At 35.3% G+C, this 19,538-nt stretch overlaps 1 protein-coding gene and 1 long non-coding RNA gene across 2 annotated transcripts; one reads left to right on the forward strand and one right to left on the reverse strand.

The window, feature by feature from the left end:
- Positions 1-3,665: 3,665 nt before the first annotated feature.
- Positions 3,666-4,398, reverse strand: LOC135843839 (uncharacterized). Its single transcript, XM_065361868.1, has one exon. The coding sequence runs from the start codon at positions 4,259-4,261 to the stop codon at positions 3,896-3,898; it is 366 nt and encodes a 121-aa protein (XP_065217940.1). The 5' UTR covers positions 4,262-4,398; the 3' UTR covers positions 3,666-3,895.
- An 8,343-nt stretch (positions 4,399-12,741) lies between these two features.
- On the forward strand, positions 12,742-14,768 carry LOC135844021 (uncharacterized). Its single transcript, XR_010558438.1, has 2 exons — positions 12,742-12,988; positions 14,141-14,768. It is a non-coding gene; the product is annotated as an uncharacterized LOC135844021 (long non-coding RNA).
- The last annotated feature ends 4,770 nt before the right edge of the window (positions 14,769-19,538 follow it).

The following is a 19,538-nucleotide window of genomic DNA, read 5'->3' on the forward strand; positions in this document are numbered from 1 at the left end:
TTTTGAGGAGAATATTTCAGTTTTGAAAGGTATCCAAAATGGCGCGATTCGACTTTTTTGATAAAAACCATGAAAAATGGAAAAAATCGACGAATTTGGTGTAAAATAGGTTAAGGATGTAGTTCGGCGGCTTTGATAAATTATGCCGAAGAAAAAACTTTTCGCCCAAAATTGGCCAATTTAGGTTGCATTTTTCGAATGGTTTTAATGGATCACCAACGTTAATTTGGACAGATTTTATGCCAATTTTCAACTTTGACTCTCCCCACTCCAGAGGTCAACTCTAGCTCCCAAAAGAATCCCATTCCCCAAGTTTGACTTCATTTTATCAATTAGAACAGGTTACAAGTCCCAAATCATGAAATGTAAAATTATTGAAATCACATCACTTTGAGGGGTCGTAGCGCCACCCCCCTTGAGGCTAAGGCGTTGGCCGATAGCTCATTTGATAGGTATTGGAGAGCAGATGAAATGATCACTGGGCTCTTTTTACTTAAAATTCGATATTTCAGGACTTCTTGATGAAAAACTGATTTGGGGGGCCTTTGATCCACTGTGGGGGGGGGTGGCTCGTGGGGTTGGGGCGGGGACTTTTAGTATGTTATTCAGCACACCACCCTAGACAATATTCACCAAAAAAACCTTTCTTTGTAATTATGTTTGGGTCAAATTGCATATTGACTGGGCTACAAATGGAATTTTTCTTGAAAATGTAATTATCTAACAAGGGAACTACCTGAACCGGCAGAAACGAAAATGAACGAATCAAAGCTAGATCGAAAGGGGACCACCTCAGGACCCCAAATCCAAAATTTCAAGTGCTAAAGTTGATTTCTCGATTTTTGGTGAATTTTTGAAAATTGAAAAATCCGAAAAATTATCAATTAATACCAAAAATGAAAAATATTGATGAAAAATGGAATTTTCTCGGGAAGTGGCTCAGATGGTGTCCCTAACTCATTTACGACTATCGAAATTCGTAAAACCTCCATTTCGACCATTCTGGAGCTTCCAGCGATTTTTTTATAATTTCTCCAGAATCTTGAAATTGCTGTGGAACGGCTAAAAATCAACTTTAGCACAAATAACTTTATTTGGGGCCTATGTGGGTTGCCTTTAACCATTTTTTGAGGTTGTCGCGAAAATCGGCGTCTGCCGGTTCAGATGTGTATTTTTGACCACTGGAAAAAAAGACAAAATTTGAAAATGTTGAATATTCAATCTTTTGCGATGCTATCTATCCGAAATCGAACTCTGACCTATTTTCGACGTTCCGAATAGGTGAAACCTCCATTTCGACCATTCTGGAGCCTCCAGCGATTTTTTATCATTTCTCCAGAAACTTGAAATTGCTGTGGAATGGCTAAAAATCAACTTTAGCACAAATAACTTAATTTGGGGACTATGTGGGTTGCCTTCAACCATTTTTTGCGGTTGTCGCGAAAATCGGCGTCTGCCGGTTCAGATGTGTATTTTTGACCACTGGAAAAAAAGACAAAATTTGAAAATGTTGAATATTCAATCTTTTGCGATGCTATCTATCCGAAATCGAACTCTGACCTATTTTCGACGTTCCGAATAGGCAAAACCTCCATTTCGACCATTCTGGAGCATCCAGCGATTTTTTATCATTTCTCCAGAAACTTGAAATTGCTGTGGGATGGCTAAAAATCAACTTTAACACAAATAACTTAATTTGGGGACTATGTGGGTTGCCTTCAACCATTTTTTGCGGTTGTCGCGAAAATCGGCGTCTGCCGGTTCAGATGTGTATTTTTGGCCACTGGGAAAAAATTACAAAATTTGAATATTTTAATGGATGCTCCAGAATGGTCGAAATGGAGGTTTTACGAATTTCGATAGTCGTAAATGAGTTAGGGACACCATCTGAGCCACTTCCCGAGAAAATTCCATTTTTCATCAATATTTTTCATTTTTGGTATTAATTGATAATTTTTCGGATTTTTCAATTTTCAAAAATTCACCAAAAATCGAGAAATCAACTTTAGCACTTGAAATTTTGGATTTGGGGTCCTGAGGTGGTCCCCTTTCGATCTAGCTTTGATTCGTTCATTTTCGTTTCTGCCGGTTCAGGTAGTTCCCTTGTAAGATTACTCTGTCCAGAAATGAAACATTTTCAAAATAATTGTACTGATACCAATTTTTGATTTTTTTTTTTTTAATTTCTATCGACTTTAAAATGGGCTTTGAAGCAATATCATTTGGGAGACCGAGGGAAGGTATTTTTGAAAAAGTGCTCATTCAGAATTATTCTGCTCATAAATGAAACATTTTCAAAAATTTCTATAGACGTGAATTTTTCAATTTTTTTTTTTTTACTTTTTTCAAATTTGGAAAGCTCAGTAGAAGAGAGCCAATATCATTTGGAGGTCCAACAAAGGTTTTTTCTTAGAAAGTGGGTTGTGTAGTAGAACAAATTCTAAACTGAAAATGAGAATTTTCAAAAAATTTCCTTGATTTTGAATTATTTTCGTTTTTTCTGATTTTTCAACTTTGAGGGGCTCCTAACTAGGGCGCCAATATGGTTTTAAAGGCCGGGAAACTGTTTTTGGACGTTTTGGCAACAAAGCAAAAATGAAGCAAAACTTTTTGATCAACTTTGGCAACAGTTACCTACGACTATTTTGAATATTTTATCAAAAAATTACTTCCTGAGAATTTTGACGAAAAATTACCTATGCAAGTCTGGCAAAAGAAAGAAGTTTTGGAACAAAAAGAAAACTTTTTAAACGGATAAGGCAAAAATCAATTATTTTTAGTGGGGAGAACCAATGGAGGGGTTATCTTGAAAATGTGCTCAATGCTCATCTATAAAAATTCTGCTCATTGAATTTTTTTTAAATTTCTACAGACATCAATTTTTTATTGTTTTTTTATTTTTCCAAATGGGGGGGGGGCTCCATACAAGAGAGCAAACATCATATGGGAGTCTAAGGAAAGTTTTTTCTTGAAAAAAGGGTTACCTATGTAGAACAATTCTATAATGTAAAAATGGATTATTTTCAAAATTTTCCCCTAGCTGATTTTGATTTATTCTCATTTTTTGTGATTTTTTTCAAATTGGCGGAGATCCTTATCAGGGGCTTAATATGGTGGGCCGGAGAAAATTCTTCCTTGAAAATGGGATTATTTAGAAAAAATTTCCTTTTTAAAAAAATAAATAATACCTATATTTATTGCTTTTACTGTTTTAAAAAAAAATATAAAGCGTAGTATTGATTACCTACATATAAAAATTGTAACTGACGCAGAGACAAAAAATGTTCATAAGTTCATTTTTTTCATTAAATTTTTTTTCAAGGGGTGGGGGTGCTAACTTTTTTGCAGACAGGGAGAGATTTTTTAAATTATTTATTTCTGTTTCTAACCTAAAAAGGTTATTTACATACAAGTTCATTGATTTTTAAAAGCTTAGATCAAAAACTTGGATCTATAAGAAATAGAGAATTATTTTCACACCCGAAGTACAAACTTTGGTGGGATGGGAGGAGTAAAATACCTACTTTACAAAATAAGATACACCATAGTAAACCTGCAAAGAGCAACAATACCCACTGGAATAAAAACTCCTTTTAAAACGAATCATTTTTTAAATATTCTCATGTACAAAAAAAAAATACAAGGATCATTTTACACACAAAAAAATAATAAAATAATAAAAATTCATTGGTAACTGTACAAACAACAAAGTAAAAATACTACCACTTTACATCACTCTTAAGACGTCTTAAAAGCTAAATAATCTACTAACAAAACGGTTCACAAAGACACAATATAATAAAGGACGAAAACGGGAGCAAAAAAATCGGGTGGGGGGAGGGACTTGGAACAAGGACATAATAAAATAAAATACACAACAAAAATATGGCATTTTTTAAATATAATTAGAATGTACGGTAGCATCTTCGATAAAATACCTCTGAGGCTGTCTTCTAATCGGCGGCCTTAGGTTTTCGGAATTCCACACAACTGTGGTCTGTCCGACCATTTCGTACATGCCTTGGGCCGATATATCCGAATAGTAGGCGCTGCTAGGAGCCGACGATACGGGCTCGTTATCGGTTTCGATCATATATCCGCTATTTTGATAGGCTGGCGAAGGTATACGATCTAATTCGGTGTACACAGCCTCGTTAATAGACGTATACGCTTCCTCCATGGTATAGTGATTGGTAGCTGGGGCGGATTTCACACTGGTGGTTAACTGGACCGGGGTGGTTTTTCGGGCACGGTTTAGCATCAGCCAAGGCTGCCGGATTTTAGGCGTACCGGATCCGGTGTATTGTTCGTCGACGTCTTTGTTGTTCTGTAGGCTAATTCCGTTATTTGCGACGGTCACTCGGGGCCTGTCATATCTTCTTCTACCCAAACAGAAAAATGTTCCTGAAACAAATTAATAGATAGATATTATTAATCGCGAATCGTCTAATTTATTATCATCACTCGCACATGGCAAAAACACAATAAAAATTACTTCAACACAATTCGTTAACAATGGCGGGTAAGTAAATACTTATTTCTATTTCGAGAAAATGCTGTCCTTTCGAATTCAGTCAAACTTTTTTTTTCATCTCAAGAGTCATTTGATCTAGGTATCGAAATCGGTTAAAATGTTGACAGAAAATCAAAATTTTCAATCAAAACTACCTATCTTGAGCATTTCTGAAAAATTTTGAGCCCAAGATTGCATGAGCGATGATTTCTGGGATTATTGAAAAAGATGCGATGTAATTCTGTCAAAATGGGTTAAAATTTCGCGAAAAAATTCAAATAGGTATTTCGACGGAAATGAGAGTCACTATTTTAGGAGAAAATCTAAAATAATAATTTTAATCAAGACTTTTTTGAGATTTTTCGAATAATTGCAGCTTTAAAGGCGGATTTTTATAAACTATGTACCTATCCAAGAACGATCATCAAAGTAGGTAGAAATTATTTGAGAAAACCAATTTACGTATAGGTACATTTAAAATGCTTCGAGATATTCTTAAAATTAATAAAGCACAAAAAAGAGTTTTGATAGAATTTTGAAAAATTCCAAGATATTTTGATAGATCGCATGATACTCGTATCTTTGTTTTGTTGAAAACCTCAAAAGATCACGACCCCTATTTTGGGTTCAAAATTCTTCAGAACTCAGAAGTGCTTGAAAAAAGTTTTGATAGAAATTTTTAGTTTTCAGTCAAATTCTCAAGTAGGTATTACTAGATCGCATGACATTTTTTTCAAAACACTGAAAAATCATAAAATTTTCCAAAAATATACTCAAACATCATTTCCATTGAAATTTTTGAATTTCTAGCAGAATTTGAATCCATTTCGACGAATCTGATACACCTTCATTTAAAAATTGCAAAAATCATAATCCAGTTTTGAGCTCAAAATTCTTCAGAAGAGCTTAAAACAAGTTTTAATGGAAATTTTTGATAATTGACACATTGTCAAAGTTTTAACCCTTTTTGATAAGCCACATGACATCATTTCCAGTTTCGAGTTCACAATTCTTCAATAATTTTTTTCCTCAATTTGGAAAAGATAAACTCGTAATTTTTTTCACAATTGTTTTCTGCGAGAGATTTATTGACAAGAAAAGACCAGAAAGACCTAAAAATTGTTATGGATTCCTACACATTTTGTTATCTTACAGAAGTGCCATTTGTCGCTGGACCGACGCACAGAAGGTCGAAGCTTGTGAGCTAATACCAGGACTTTCCAACCCAGAACACAGCTGTCAAAACAAGAAAATTCAATTCACTGATAAGGATGCATCCTACGAGATATTGATATGCGACGATGACGGAGGTACTACCTACGGATGTGTTTATAGTAATAGAGGTAATGCTGTAGTCACTGATTACGCTGGCACAATAGATACCTGTGTATGATAAGACTTGACGAGTACCATAATATATACCTAACTAATTTTTCCCCTCAAACCAACTCCTTCTTTCCTACAACAAATTTCAAAATTGACCTCATGTAGGTAATAGGTATATTGAAAAATGTTCTTATTTCGCATTTTCTGGACAATTTTCCTCCCTTTCCATGAAATATTTTTGTAATAGAACACTTATTTTTCATGTTTAGAACTTATGTTTTTATTGTTGTTGTTGTTGTTTTTTTTTTTTTTTTCAATCAGCTATCCATGGTACCTATCTAGTTTCAAATTAATAGGTACTTATGTAATGTAACGATGGATCTTCGTTTTTTTCTGATCGACAGTTTTGCTTTTACTGATTGTAAGATTTGTCCATTCCGGCTAGTTTTAACTGTTTGTTTTTGTCATTATTATTTGTCAGAATACATTATTGATTTTCTCTCAGCTTCGATTGTTTTCATTTCACAAGGGTTTTTCTCAATGAGGGGGTATTTTCGAAAAAATCGTGGGGTTTTCACTGTAGTCCTCGTCCGTCCTGTTTTGAGAAACATAGGTACAGTTTCAAAATATGTATATCAAAACTAGCGCGATTCTACTTTTTTGATAAAAGTCGTGAAAACTGGGGAAAAGCGACAGTGGAGTGGCAAACAGCTGAAATACAGCAGAAAACGACATTTGATGAAAGAAGCGTGAATTTTGGTATGAAGAATTTTAGGGCCAAAATGAAGTTTTTCAGACCGGGAGCCATTCGGGCTCCCCGCCTCCTTCGAGGGGTGGTGGACCCTACAATTTTGAAATAAGTCCTGTCGATCGAGTTATGGTCAGAAATCAATTATTATGGTGTCCGCTGTTAGGTATTGATCAGCACTTTCTGTTTTCACCATTGAAGCGATCGTCCCTCCTCTCCCCCCGGCGTGGGACTCAGCCCCCTAAATTGTGGATTTGGAAGACGTTGAGACTCGGAAATTTAATTAATGTGAAAATATCCTTCAAAAAGTGTACAAGTAATTTTGATGGTTCATTTCTTGGTTCCCTCCCCCTTCTGCCCCCTGTGGCACCTCAAAACTTGAAAAACGCGCAAAATTGCCGCTTTAATGACAAAACATGGTGGAAACGGTGAGCGAAATGCTAATTCTTCTTGAAACTGGTAAGAAACATTTATTGAAAGCAGTACGTAACGTCAAAAATAATGACTCTCCCCTTTACGCACCCCCATCAACCCCTAATTGCAAAAACAAATATACTGGTCAAAATTCCATCAGAATTGAAATATTCAGGGCCAGTAGCACAATGCAGGTTTAAACCAGAGTTGTAGGTTAACTCTGGTTTAACTAAAATGCAGTGTAGCACAATGGACAATCAAACTGTTTTTACAGTTTAAACCAGGTTTTACTTAACTCAACAATTTTCGGAGGTTAACCTAGGATTATAAATTGGTGCGTGTTCATAAGCCAGTTACTGTTCAATATTGATCGATACTTTCCGCTATTTTGGCCCTAAAATTCTTCATACCAAAATTCACGCTTCTTTCATCAAATGCCTTTTTTTTTCAGTTGCCACTTCACTAATAACGTTACATCTCAAAAAAGTGAAATTTTACAGAAGAGTGATTTTCCTTTTCTTTTTTAACTTTATTTTCATCAACTTATAATTAAGTAATTGTGAGGAATGAATAGCACCTCATTTTAAAGATCTGATATCGTACCTTCATTTAGCATTAGAACACTGAAAAATAAAATCTTAAAGAGGAAATATTTCAATGTTTGGAAAACATTTTGAGTTATAACCTTTCAATAAAATTGATCTAGAGGCGAAAGGAAGCGTCCAAAAAAATTTCATGTGAACAAAGTTGTAGAGAATTAAATTTCCAATGGACATAATGTCGTTAGTTCTTTTTCTAGAGTGCTTAGTTTTTGAGTTTTACTCAAAAAACTAAAAATTCATTACATGTGCAAATTCATTTTTCTGAAAAGTGATCAATAAAAAATTATTTTCCATTTGGTACAAACCAATAAAAAATACACTTTTTGTGACTATTTCTATCTGACAAACATTAAAAACAATGAAAACTGTTTTTTAATACTTTGTATACCTACATATGTAAGAAATTTACTCAAAAAAGGCGGAGTTTTTTGAGATGTACCCTTATAACTCCAAACAACTTGAAATGTTGTTGGGATTTTGAGTTAGTCCATTTGCGTTCTGACAAGATCTAGATAATGTACCCAACTCAAAGTGTTATTTTTGGTTGAGAGAGGTAATACAAACCCAGAAGACAGGTTACAAAAAGGGTCTGTCACTACCACTGCTTTTAAACAGTGTCTGTTTCAAACACAGCATCTAAACAGTGTCTGTCACAAACACTGGTTTTCTGTTTGAAACACTGGTTTTAAACAGTGCGTGTCAGTACCACTGCTTTTAAACAGTGTCTGTCACAAACACTGGTTTTGAACAGTGTCTGTCACTAACACTGGTTCTAAACGGTGTCTGTCACTACCACTGCCGCCACTCGTTTTAAACATTGTCTGTCACTACCACTGGTTTTAAACAGTGTCTGTCACTAACACTGGTTCTAAACAGTGTCTGTTACTACTACTGCTTTCAAACAGTGTCTGTTTCAAACACTGATTCTAAACAGTGTCTGTTTCAAACACTGATTCTAAACAGTGTCTTTCACTACAACCAGTTTTGAACCATGTCTGTCGCTACAACTGGTTTTAAACAGTGGCTGTCACTGACACTGGTTTTAAACAGTGTCTGTCACTACCACTGCTTTTAAGCATTGTCAGTCACTACCACTGGTTTTGAACAGGGTCTGTCACAACCACTGGTTTTGAACAGGGTCTGTCACTACCACTGGTTTTAAACAGTGTCTGTCACAAACACTGGTTTTAAACAGTGTCTGTCAACACCACTGGGTTTAAACAGTGTGTGTTACTACCACTGGTTTTAAACAGTATGTGTTACTACCACTTGTTTCAAACGGTGTCGGTCACTACCATTGCTTTCAAACAGTGTCTGTCACAAACACTGGTTTTCTGTTTGAAACACTGCTTTTAAACCGTGTCTGTCACTACCACTTGTTTTAAACAGTGTCAGTCACTGCCACTGCTTTCAAACAGTGTCTGTTTCAAACACTGATTCTAAACGTCGGTTTTGCACAATGAAAAGTACCAAAAACACCACTTACGCGCATCGCCCGTGATAATGAACGTCATATTCGAAATCAGCAACCCGAAATTAGTCCAAAACCGCTGCTTCCAGCGTGCAAAGTCGCTACTCGCGCGGCCCCATCAAAAATTGCAAATTGGAAGGTCTTTTCAAGAATCGAATTCCCGCAAAAGAGTCAGGAATGGGTTCCAGGGGGGTTTTCGAGGTCGGGGAATTCATTGCAACAATCGGTAGCTTGCTACAGTTCGATTGGAAGCCTGTGGGGCGGTTTTGCACAATGAAGAGTACCAAAAATGCAACTTATGCGCATCTCCCAAGAAAATGAAGGTCATATTCGGAATCAGCGACCCAAAATTAGTCCTAAAGCGTCTTTGTTGTGGACCAGTAGCTCACTTATCTCCATTCCATTTTGGATTCCACCATTGCCTACTAGGGAGTAGGCAGGAGGGGACAAAGAAAACCCTGGAGAAAATGTCGCCCAAACGAGCTGAAAATTTGGGCCTGGGGGTTTTTTGGGACGGCGAATTCAATGCCGCATTTTTTTTTTTTTTTTTTCTACTCAAAAGAGAGAGAGAGAGATAATTTTTATTTTAAGCAATCTGTTACATAAGTACATAAGTATTTGTAACATTTAGCTGGTGCACAAGATTGAGGATTTTCAACCTCTAAATTTAGGATTTAGATAAATCTAGATTTTAAATCATTTATGTGAAATCTATTTAGTCTATAAGTATCATTAGGATTAATTAATTCTAGCCGCAGCTCATGAAACCTCATTGATCTCCTGGAAACTGGGTTTGAATTCGCTAGAAAGATGAAATTTCAAGTTTTTTGACAAAAATGTGATTTTTTCAAGGACAAGAATGGTTTCCAGGGGGGTTTTCAGGGTCGAGGAATTCATTGCGATGATCGGTAGCCTGCTACAGTTCGATTGGAAGCCTGTGGGGCGGTTTTGCACAATGAAAAGTACCAAAAATGCCACTTATGCGCATCTCCCAAGAAAATGAAGGTCATATTCGAAATCAGCGACCCAAAATAAGTCCAAAAGCGTCTTTGTTGTGGACCAGTAGCTCACTTTTCTCCATTCCATTTTGGATTCCACCATTGCCCACTAGGGGGTGGGCAGAAGGGGACAAAAAACCACTGGAGAAAATGTCGCTCAAACGAGCTGATAATTTGGGCCTGGGGGTTTTTTGGGACAGCGAATTCAATGCCGCAAACCGCTGCTCATGAAACCACATTGTTCTCCTGGAAACTGGGTTTGAATTCGCTAGAAAGATGAAATTTCAAGTTTTTGACAAAAATGTGATTTTTTCAAGGACAAGAATGGTTTCCAGGGGGGTTTTCAGGGTCGAGGAATTCATTGCGATGATCGGTAGCCTGCTACAGTTCGATTGGAAGCCTGTGGAGCGGTTTTGCACAATGAAAAGTACCAAAAATGCAAACTTATGCGCATCTCCCAAGAAAATGAAGGTCATATTCGAAATCAGCGACCTAAAATTAGTCCAAAATCGTCTTTGTTGTGGACCAGTAGCTCACTTTTCTCCATTCCATTTTGGATTCCACCATTGCGTACTAGGGAGTAGGCAGAAGGTGTCTTTCACTACAACCAGTTTTGAACCATGTCTGTCACTACAACTGGTTTCAAACAGTGGCTGTCACTGCCACTGGTTTTAAACAGTGTCTGTCACTACCACTGGTTTTAAACAGTGTCTGTCACTACCACTGCTTTTAAACAGTGTCTGTCACAAACACTGGTTTTGAACAGTGTCTGTCACTAACACTGGTTCTTAACAGTGTCTGTCACTACCACTGGTTTTAAACAGTGTCTGTCACCACCTACCACTGGTTTTGAACAGTGTCTGTCACTAACACTGGTTCTAAACAGTGTCCGTTACTACCACTGCTTTTAAACAGTGTCTGTTTCAAACACTGCTTCTATACAGTGTCTGTCACTACAACTGGTTTTAAACAGTGTTAGTCACTACCACTGGTTTTAAACAATGTCAATCACCAGCACTGGTTTTGAACAGTGTCTGTCACTACCACTTGTTTTAAACAGTATATGTCACAAACACTGGCTATCTGTCACAGGGAAGCCACCAGAGAGTAAAATATAAATTTTTGACAGTTTGGTGACTTCTTAGTGACAGATTAACCAGGAGTCACTAAAATTAACCAAAGTCACCATCCTATATTCGAAATCAATTTCTGGAGTCATTAGGGCATTTAGGTGAATTTTTCACTAGATATTCCAAATTAATTTGTAGGGTCATTAGGGCATTCTGGTGTATTTTTCAAAATAAATTCAGCTGGAAATAAGTCTGAAAAAAACTCACCTAGTTGCATCTGGTGAATCATTCAACAGAAGTCACCAGGAATCTCCAAGGAATCATCGAACACTTAAACAAATTTTCAAAGGCTCCATGGACATTCTCGTGATTTTTTTCACCTTGAATTCACCTTTGAAAAAGTCGAAAGACATTCGAAATCAATTTCTACTTTCTAAATTTGAAACAGTGAAATTTCACTGCTTAGCAATCGCGACATTTTGCCTTTTTAAAAGCAGTAGTTTTTTTACTACAAAACAGTAGAAAATCTACTGAATTGGTCAGTCAAAATGATTTTTTACTGGTCAATTCAGTAGATTTTTCACTGTTTTGCAGTAAAAAAACTACTGCTTTTAAAAAAAGGCAAAATGTGGAGACTGCTAAGCAGTGAAATTTTACTGTTTCAAATTTAGAGAGTAGGATCATTAGGGCATTCTGGTGATTTTTCACTAAGCACCCCTTTGCCATTCGAATTTGGAAAAAAAATCAATGTTTCAGAAAAATTATTGACGTTTCAACTGTCGAACGCCTGTGATATAAAAGCTGATATTTCAAAAAAAAAAAAAAAAATGAAATCGAGTCATCGCTCACTCTGGAAAATGAAGATTTTCTCGAAACAATTATCTGTGTAAATGTCAATGTCAAATTCGAGGATGGGAAACAAAAAAAAACAAGTTAATGAAAATTTGCTATAAAATTTATCGATTTAAGTATTTTTTCATTTTTACAGCAGGAATCTCAAAAAAAAAATTATCTAATATTTTCATACCTCGAAAAAATTGATATAATATGTATGTTCTTTTAAATTTTGATATGTTGGGAATTCGCACTGGTCTAAAAACACATTCACAAAATTCCAAATATGAAATGCAAAATTTGGAAAAAAAATTTTACACGTCGAAGTTGGCGGATAAGACGTTATGCAAAAAAAATAATTATGTAGGCTAGGTAGGTAACTATAGGCGCGTGCTTACATTATGAGGTCTGCAAATATTTTAATCATAGGAATCGTAGGCATTTCATTACGTAAATCACTGTTTCGTTTCGACTCGTATCGAAGGCGCTAAATTTATCCGAAAAAATGTGTTAAGCGATATCGTAATGATCGAACGTGCTGCCAGAAAGACGTTTTTATTTGATCAACATACACATTTACCGCACGATTCTCCAAAATTAAAAATAACGAAACATTTATCGCATATCGAACCATAAACCTGTGAAAATCATCGTATTCTTTATGTACTGATGTGTCATAAATCTCAAAAACCCATCAACCAGTAGCGCAGAAATCATTAAAAGGAACATATTGGTGACAAAAATATACGAGATTTATAACATAAATCAAGCTGACGTAAGTTCTGTTAGTCAGAAAATTGTATCTATAAAATAATGCAAAAGTGTCGCCATTTCATCATAATCTCAATTCAATCGCCTAACGCTCGTTCCAAATTGTAATACCTATTTTGATAAATTTCAATATGAATAGTCGCGTTATTTCAATAATTTCACTGCTTTTGGCGATTATGTCACTCGTGCATGGCAGAGGCACAATAAAAATCAAGTCAACAGATTTCGTTAGAATAGGCGGGTAAGTACCTAAGTAAATATTTCTATGTCGAGATAAGGCTGCGCCTTCGGATTCGATTACCTACATTTTTTTAAAACTCCATGTGTGATTTCAAACAGTGAAATTGACCCGGTGAAATTTTAAATGACCCTTTTCTCGTCATTAGTCTACGGTCCGATTTGTGAAAAGTGTTCAAGAAATCAAATTTTCTCAAAAAAAATTCTCTCATCTTTGGTACTGTAGATATGATATTTTAGATTTTGCAGCTGCACAATGAATCTGAAAAAATTTAATTTTCAAAATTGCTTTGATCCCTATCGCCTCTATTGAAATAGTTTTAAATTTTTCGAGAAATTCTTGCGTTTTGACGAAAACATTTCTTCAGCATTTTGGAATAATTTTGATATCAAAATCGAATTAGGATTTATTCTGCGAGTTCAAAATGTCAGACGATTTGTCAAAGGACAATAATCTCTATTAAAACTATTACGTAGCATTTTTTTGAAAATTTTAAGCTCAAAATTGGATCATGATTTTTGCGTTTTTTTTTTTTTTTTTTTGAAAAAACAGTCATTATAAAATGGGTTAAAACTTTGGCAGAAAATCCTAAATTTCGCTCAATGGTACCTATTTTGAGCATTTCTAAAAAATTTTGAAAAATGTGTGATGTGACCTGTCAATGATTTTTTTGCTAAATAGCGCCCCATTGGGCAACCGGAAAGCAGAAGAAATATATATTCGGACTCGGAGTGAAGGGAGTGCCCAGTACATTACATAGGTACCAACTTGTAACGAAAATTCTTGCGTCGTCGTTTCTGGATTTTCAGAAATTTGTCAAAATTTGAAAATGAATTTGGGTCGGTAGTAGGTACCTGATATTTTGAATATGGCAGCTTTAGATTATGCTCTTCGTATCAATGTTCAAATCTGAGGCCTCCTAAGAAACAATTTTAAGATTGCCTATAACTATTACCTACTACTTACTCCTAAAGGTAGAGTAATTTTTAAATTTCCGAAACATTTTATTTCATTTTTTCCCCTCAATTCGGAGAAAACATAATTTTTTTCATAATTGTTTTTTGCGAGCGAAGTTTGCAGGAAAAGATCGGAAATAAAATAAGAATTGTTATGGATTTTAAAAGTAGGTACTACATAAATTGTGTTATATTACAGAAGCGCCATTTGTGGCTGGACCGATGAGCAGAAAGTCGAAGCTTGTGAGCTAATACCAGGACTTTCCAACCCAGGACACAGCTGCCCAAACAAGAAAATTGAATTCACCGATGGGACGAAACAGTATAATATCTTGTTATGTGAAGATGACGGCGGCACTCCCTACGGATGCGTTTATAGCAATAATGGCAATGCTGTAGTCACTGATTACGCCGCCACAATAGATACTTGTGTGTGATAGGACCCGATAAGTAGTAATTTTTTCCCTCAAACCAACTCCGAATTTGATTTTTTTTCCTACAACAGGTTTCAAAATTCACCTCATTGTATCTAATCTACCTCCCATATTGAAAAATGTTCTTACTCGTATTTCGCATTTTGTGAAAAAAAATCCCCTTTTTTGTGAGAATAAAATTTATTTTTCTAGTTTATTTATGTATATATTTTTTTTTTTTGTAACAGCTATAGTAGTTTTTAAGTTAGTAGATGTGTTTGTGTTATGATATGACAGATCTTCATTTATTTTTTCTATGTTTGTTTTTACTGATTGTGACATTTGTCCATTCAGGCTAGTTTTCTGTTTGTTTTTGGTTATTTTTTTGTCAGAATATATAAATTTTCTCCCAGATTCAATTGTTTTTATTTCACAAGGGATTCTCAAAGAAGAGGCATTTTCGAAAAAACCGTGGTTTTTTCGCTGTAGACCTCGTCCATCCTATTTTGAGGAGAATATTTCAGTTTTGAAAGGTATCCAAAATGGCGCGATTCAACTTTTTTGATAAAAACCATGAAAAATGGAAAAAATCGACGAATTTGGTGTAAAATAGGTTAAGGATGTAGTTCGGTGGCTTTGATAAATTATGCCGAAGAAAAAACTTTTCGCCCTAAATTTGCCTCTTTGGGTAGGAAAAAAATGCATTTTTCGAATGGTTTTATTATGATCATGGAGCAGCGGCCACCGCTCGAAATATTCTGAAAAGATTACCAGCGCGGTGGCAGAAGTTAGAAGGAAAAATGTCAAAATGATTTTTTTGGGATTTTTTCCAGAGTTTAGACTCATCTGCGCATTGATTTCAACGTTTCAAAGTAAAGGGTACCGATACCCCCATTAAAATGGTCAAAAATAGGATACAAACTGAATTTCAGTATATCAGGTCATGTGCAGAAGAAATATTGGATTTTTTTCAAATTTTAAACTATGAAATCGCCGGACAAAAATAAAGAGTTCGAACTGGGACACATCGATTTTGGAAAAATGGAGTTGAATCGGTCAAATGGATCACCAACGTTAATTTGGACAGATTTTATGTCATTTTGTTAAACAACTGAAATTTCCAAAAATTCGCTGGAGGCTCCAAAACGACATGAAACCACCTCCAGTCGACTAGGTACCTACCTATGTTGAAATTAAAGTGCATAGTGAATTTCAGCTTGACTTGAAACTTTTCTCGCAGAAAAGACTTTACTTTCATTTTTTCCCAAAACTTTGGAGATCTTTATATGTAGGTGACCAGAATTGTTGGGGGGGAGGGGAGTTGAGAAAAAAATTTCTTGAATAAAGAACCATTTAGAAATACGTATTCTGCTCAAAGATGAAAAATTTTCAAATCATTTGTAAGATTTTTCATCTTTTTTGATATTTTTCAACTTTGAAGGCTTAATGAAAGACCAGCATCATTTGGAGGACCAAAGGCGATTTTTCTTGAAAATGTGCTTATCTAAAATTATTACTCGGTTTAGAAATGAAACATTTTCAAAAAAATTGTACTGATATCAATTTTTCATTTTTTTAATTTTTTTTATTTCTTTATTTGACTTTAAAAATGGGTTTTGAACCAACATCATTTGGGAGATCGAGGGAAAGCTTTTTTTTGTGAAAAAGTGCTCATTCAGAATTATTCTTCTCATAAATGAAACATTTTAAAAAAATTTCTACAGATGTCAATTTTTCAGGTTTCCCCCCCCCCCATTTTGGAGGCTCAAAACAAGAGAGTCAATATCATTTGGAGGTCCAACAATCGTTTTTTTCTTGAAAAGCGGGCTGTGTAAAACAATTCTAACATGAAAATCAGATATTTTCAAAAAAAATCTTCAATTTTGATTTATTTTAATTTTTGATAAATTTTGGCAAAAATTACGGCCATTTGACTATTTTATTAAAAAATAATTTCCTGAGAATTTTGACGAAAAAACATTAATAACTTTTTGTCAACTCGCCAAAAATGACTTTCTCTGACAATTTTGACAAAAAAAGACATTTTTTGACAATTTTGGCGAAAATTGACCTCTATGACAATTTTACTAAGAATGGACACTTCTCGACAATTTTGACAAAAATTGACGCTTCTTAAAGATTTTTGACTTGAGCAGCGGAGGTTATAGTATTGTGATGCACGTATTTTGCTGTGTTCATGGCAGCACATTAGGGTGCGTCATGTTACATTTTTTTTGAAATCTTTTGGTCTTACCCGCTAATGTTGTTCCTTTTGATGAAAAAATAACACTCTAAAATTTTTGTTGAAAAATATTAATATTTAGAGGTCGCGCACCAGCGTTGAATGTTGAGAAATGCGAGCGCGCCCAAGCACAATATTTCCCACGACGGCGCCGCGGGAAACGCAACGTAGCTTACCGGGGTTGATTGTGCAGAACTATACTGAGAGCGGCATCCCCACTACAACTTATCAAGTGATACCAATCTTTCTTGGATTTTTAAAACAACCACAAAAAAGTACTGATTATGATTTTTCGGCTCTAGAATTCATTTAAACCCAAATTATGGAATTTAGAAACTGAAACATTCCATTTAACTAAGTAGCAGCTTTAAAATTAACAATAGTCGTTAAAATATCAACTTGAAGTGCTGAATCTTATAAAATATTTACATTTCAACGTAAATTTATCGCATACATTTTTTTCCTACGATTGCCAAGTAGAATAGAATAATACAACCTCGAATTTGTACTTTTTTCTTTACTTTTCAAAACTTTCATATTTCCACCCACGATGAGCTTTGGAATTGAAAAATTGTAATAGAATCTTCATTAAGAACATCTTAGAAATCCTATCAAGGACTAGGCTTACTTATCATGCATTTTAGGGGGCATAACGTTTTGTAAAATTGCTTCGATTTTACGAGGGAGCGCAACGTTGCATTCCCCGCCGCGCAACCGTGGAAAGTTTCCGCTCGACGCGCTCGTACCTTCTCAACATTCAACTCTAATGCGCGACCTCTAAATATAATTTTTTTGACCTAAAATTTTGTATGTGGTATTTTTTGACCAAATGGAACACTTTTAGGGGGTAAGCTACCAAAATTGTAAAAAAAAGTGTTTTCTATTGTTCTTTTGACGCACCCTACAGCACATATGCATAGGAAACGATTTACAATTTACCTATTCGAGTGTTTTTATTTGTAAACAATTAAAATACTGCGCGTCGGGAATGTAAATAGTGAATGTGAACTATAATGGGTATGAACGATGGCAATCCCACGTACAACCAGCTAACAGCCATTGTGAAACAAAATAAACTTCAACAAAAACAGTAAGAAGAACAGCGGAGGCAAATCAACCACTTACGAGAAGTAGTAGCTCACTATCAAGCCAAGTCAAAAGAGGATGAAAACCATCTCTCAGCGAACAAAAATCATCAACAGACGAGTCAGAGGAAAATCATAGCAATATGACAATAGACAGCATTAAAAAGAAACTTACAGTGAAAAACTCAAAAAGAAACGTATTCCACCTATTTACGTAAGTGGAATTAAAAATATTAGGTACTGAATTTACTGCAATGTTGGAAAGCATGGAAGAGTGTGAAACCCCTACAATGCAAACCCTCTCTAATGGAGATGTTAAAATAGCATGCTCAAATGAGCAAAGCTTTAGAGCAGTGTATAGGGCACTGGAGGCTATAAGGAAGAATCCTAGTCACAAAATGTAGGTATGGAATTGGGCACCATACATATCAGTTGAAACAAAATAAACCCTATCAGGTAGTTATAAGAGGACTACACCCCTCCACATCACCCGAGGATATCAAATTAGAATTAATTAAAATCTGACATGATGCCATTAATGTCACCAATGTAATTATTAAAAAAACAGAGGTGAAAAAAGATGTGTCTGGAGAAATTGTGAGCAAGAAATCATATAAGGTGGCATTACCACTCTTTTATGTATATCTCAGCCCAAAAGAAAACAATAAGACCATTTATGAAATGGGGTTCTTGTTGCACACTAAAGTGAAGGTAGAACCTCCAGCAAAAAAGAGGGAGCTACCTCAATGTAAAAACTGCCAGCAGGTTGGTCATACCAAAACATACTGTGCAAGGAAACCCAAATGCGTTAAGTGTGGATTAGACCATGAAACAAAGCAATGTAGAAAGAAGACCTAGCCAAGTGTGCTAATTGTGATGGTGATCATACAGCCAAATGGGGAGGGTGTCCAGTATATCAAGCAAAAATTGCTGCTATATCTAAACCAAAGATGACAGTAATTAATCGTGTAAAGCAAAGGACCACTCAAAGCCAGGAGCAGATAACAACTCAGAAACCTGAACAAGCCAAAATAGTCGAAAGAAACCTTCCAAAGAATAACACAGATGAATCGGATGAACCAGTGGAACTAGAAGAGCAGGCGAGCTTAAAAGACATTTGGGAACTGCTTAAAAAAATGGATAAAAGAATGTCTCAAGTTGAAAACACACAAAACAAGATCAAAGCAAAGAAACATCCATCAGTTAAAACCTCACGACTTAGTCATAGATATTATAAAAAATGAATAGAGTACTCTCACTGGAGAGAACCCTGCACATGTCATGTAACTAACTTGTTCAAAGTCAGAAACATTACTTATTTAAGGTCTCCTTGAGATTGTAATAAACCTTGAGCAATTTTGGCAGAAAAAAATCAGAACCTCATAATACACATAAGCAAGATTGGCAAAAGAAACAGCTTTTGGAACAAAAAGAAGACTTTTTAAACGGATAAGGCAAAAATCAATTATTTTTGGTGGGGAGGGGTGGGGAGAGGGTTATAAAAAATTATGGACTTTTGGAGGACCAAGGGAGAAGTTATCTTGAAAATGTGCTACCTAATTTATAAAAATTCTGCTCATTGAATTTTTATAAAAATTTCTACAGACATCAATTTTTTAATTGTTTTTTTATTTTTCCAAATGGGGGGGGGGCGGGGGGCTCTATACAAGAGAGCCAACAGCATTTGGGTGTCCAAGGAAGGTTTTTTCTTGAAAAAGGGGTTATGTAGAACAATTCTAATGTAAAAAAGGAATATTTTCAAAATTTTCCCCTGATTTTGATTTATTCTCATTTTTTGTGATTTTTTCAACTTGGCGGAGATCCTTATTAGGGGGTTAATATGGTTTGCTGAATGGG

The sequence above is a fragment of the Planococcus citri genome, chromosome 4, assembly GCF_950023065.1.
Source record: "Planococcus citri chromosome 4, ihPlaCitr1.1, whole genome shotgun sequence".
NCBI classification, from domain to species: domain Eukaryota; kingdom Metazoa; phylum Arthropoda; class Insecta; order Hemiptera; family Pseudococcidae; genus Planococcus; species Planococcus citri.

Excerpts from the sequence above, each read along its gene's own strand:
- LOC135843839 (XM_065361868.1), bottom strand. The coding sequence starts at position 4,261 with ATGCTAAACCGTGCCCGAAAAACCACCCCGGTCCAGTTAACCACCAGT.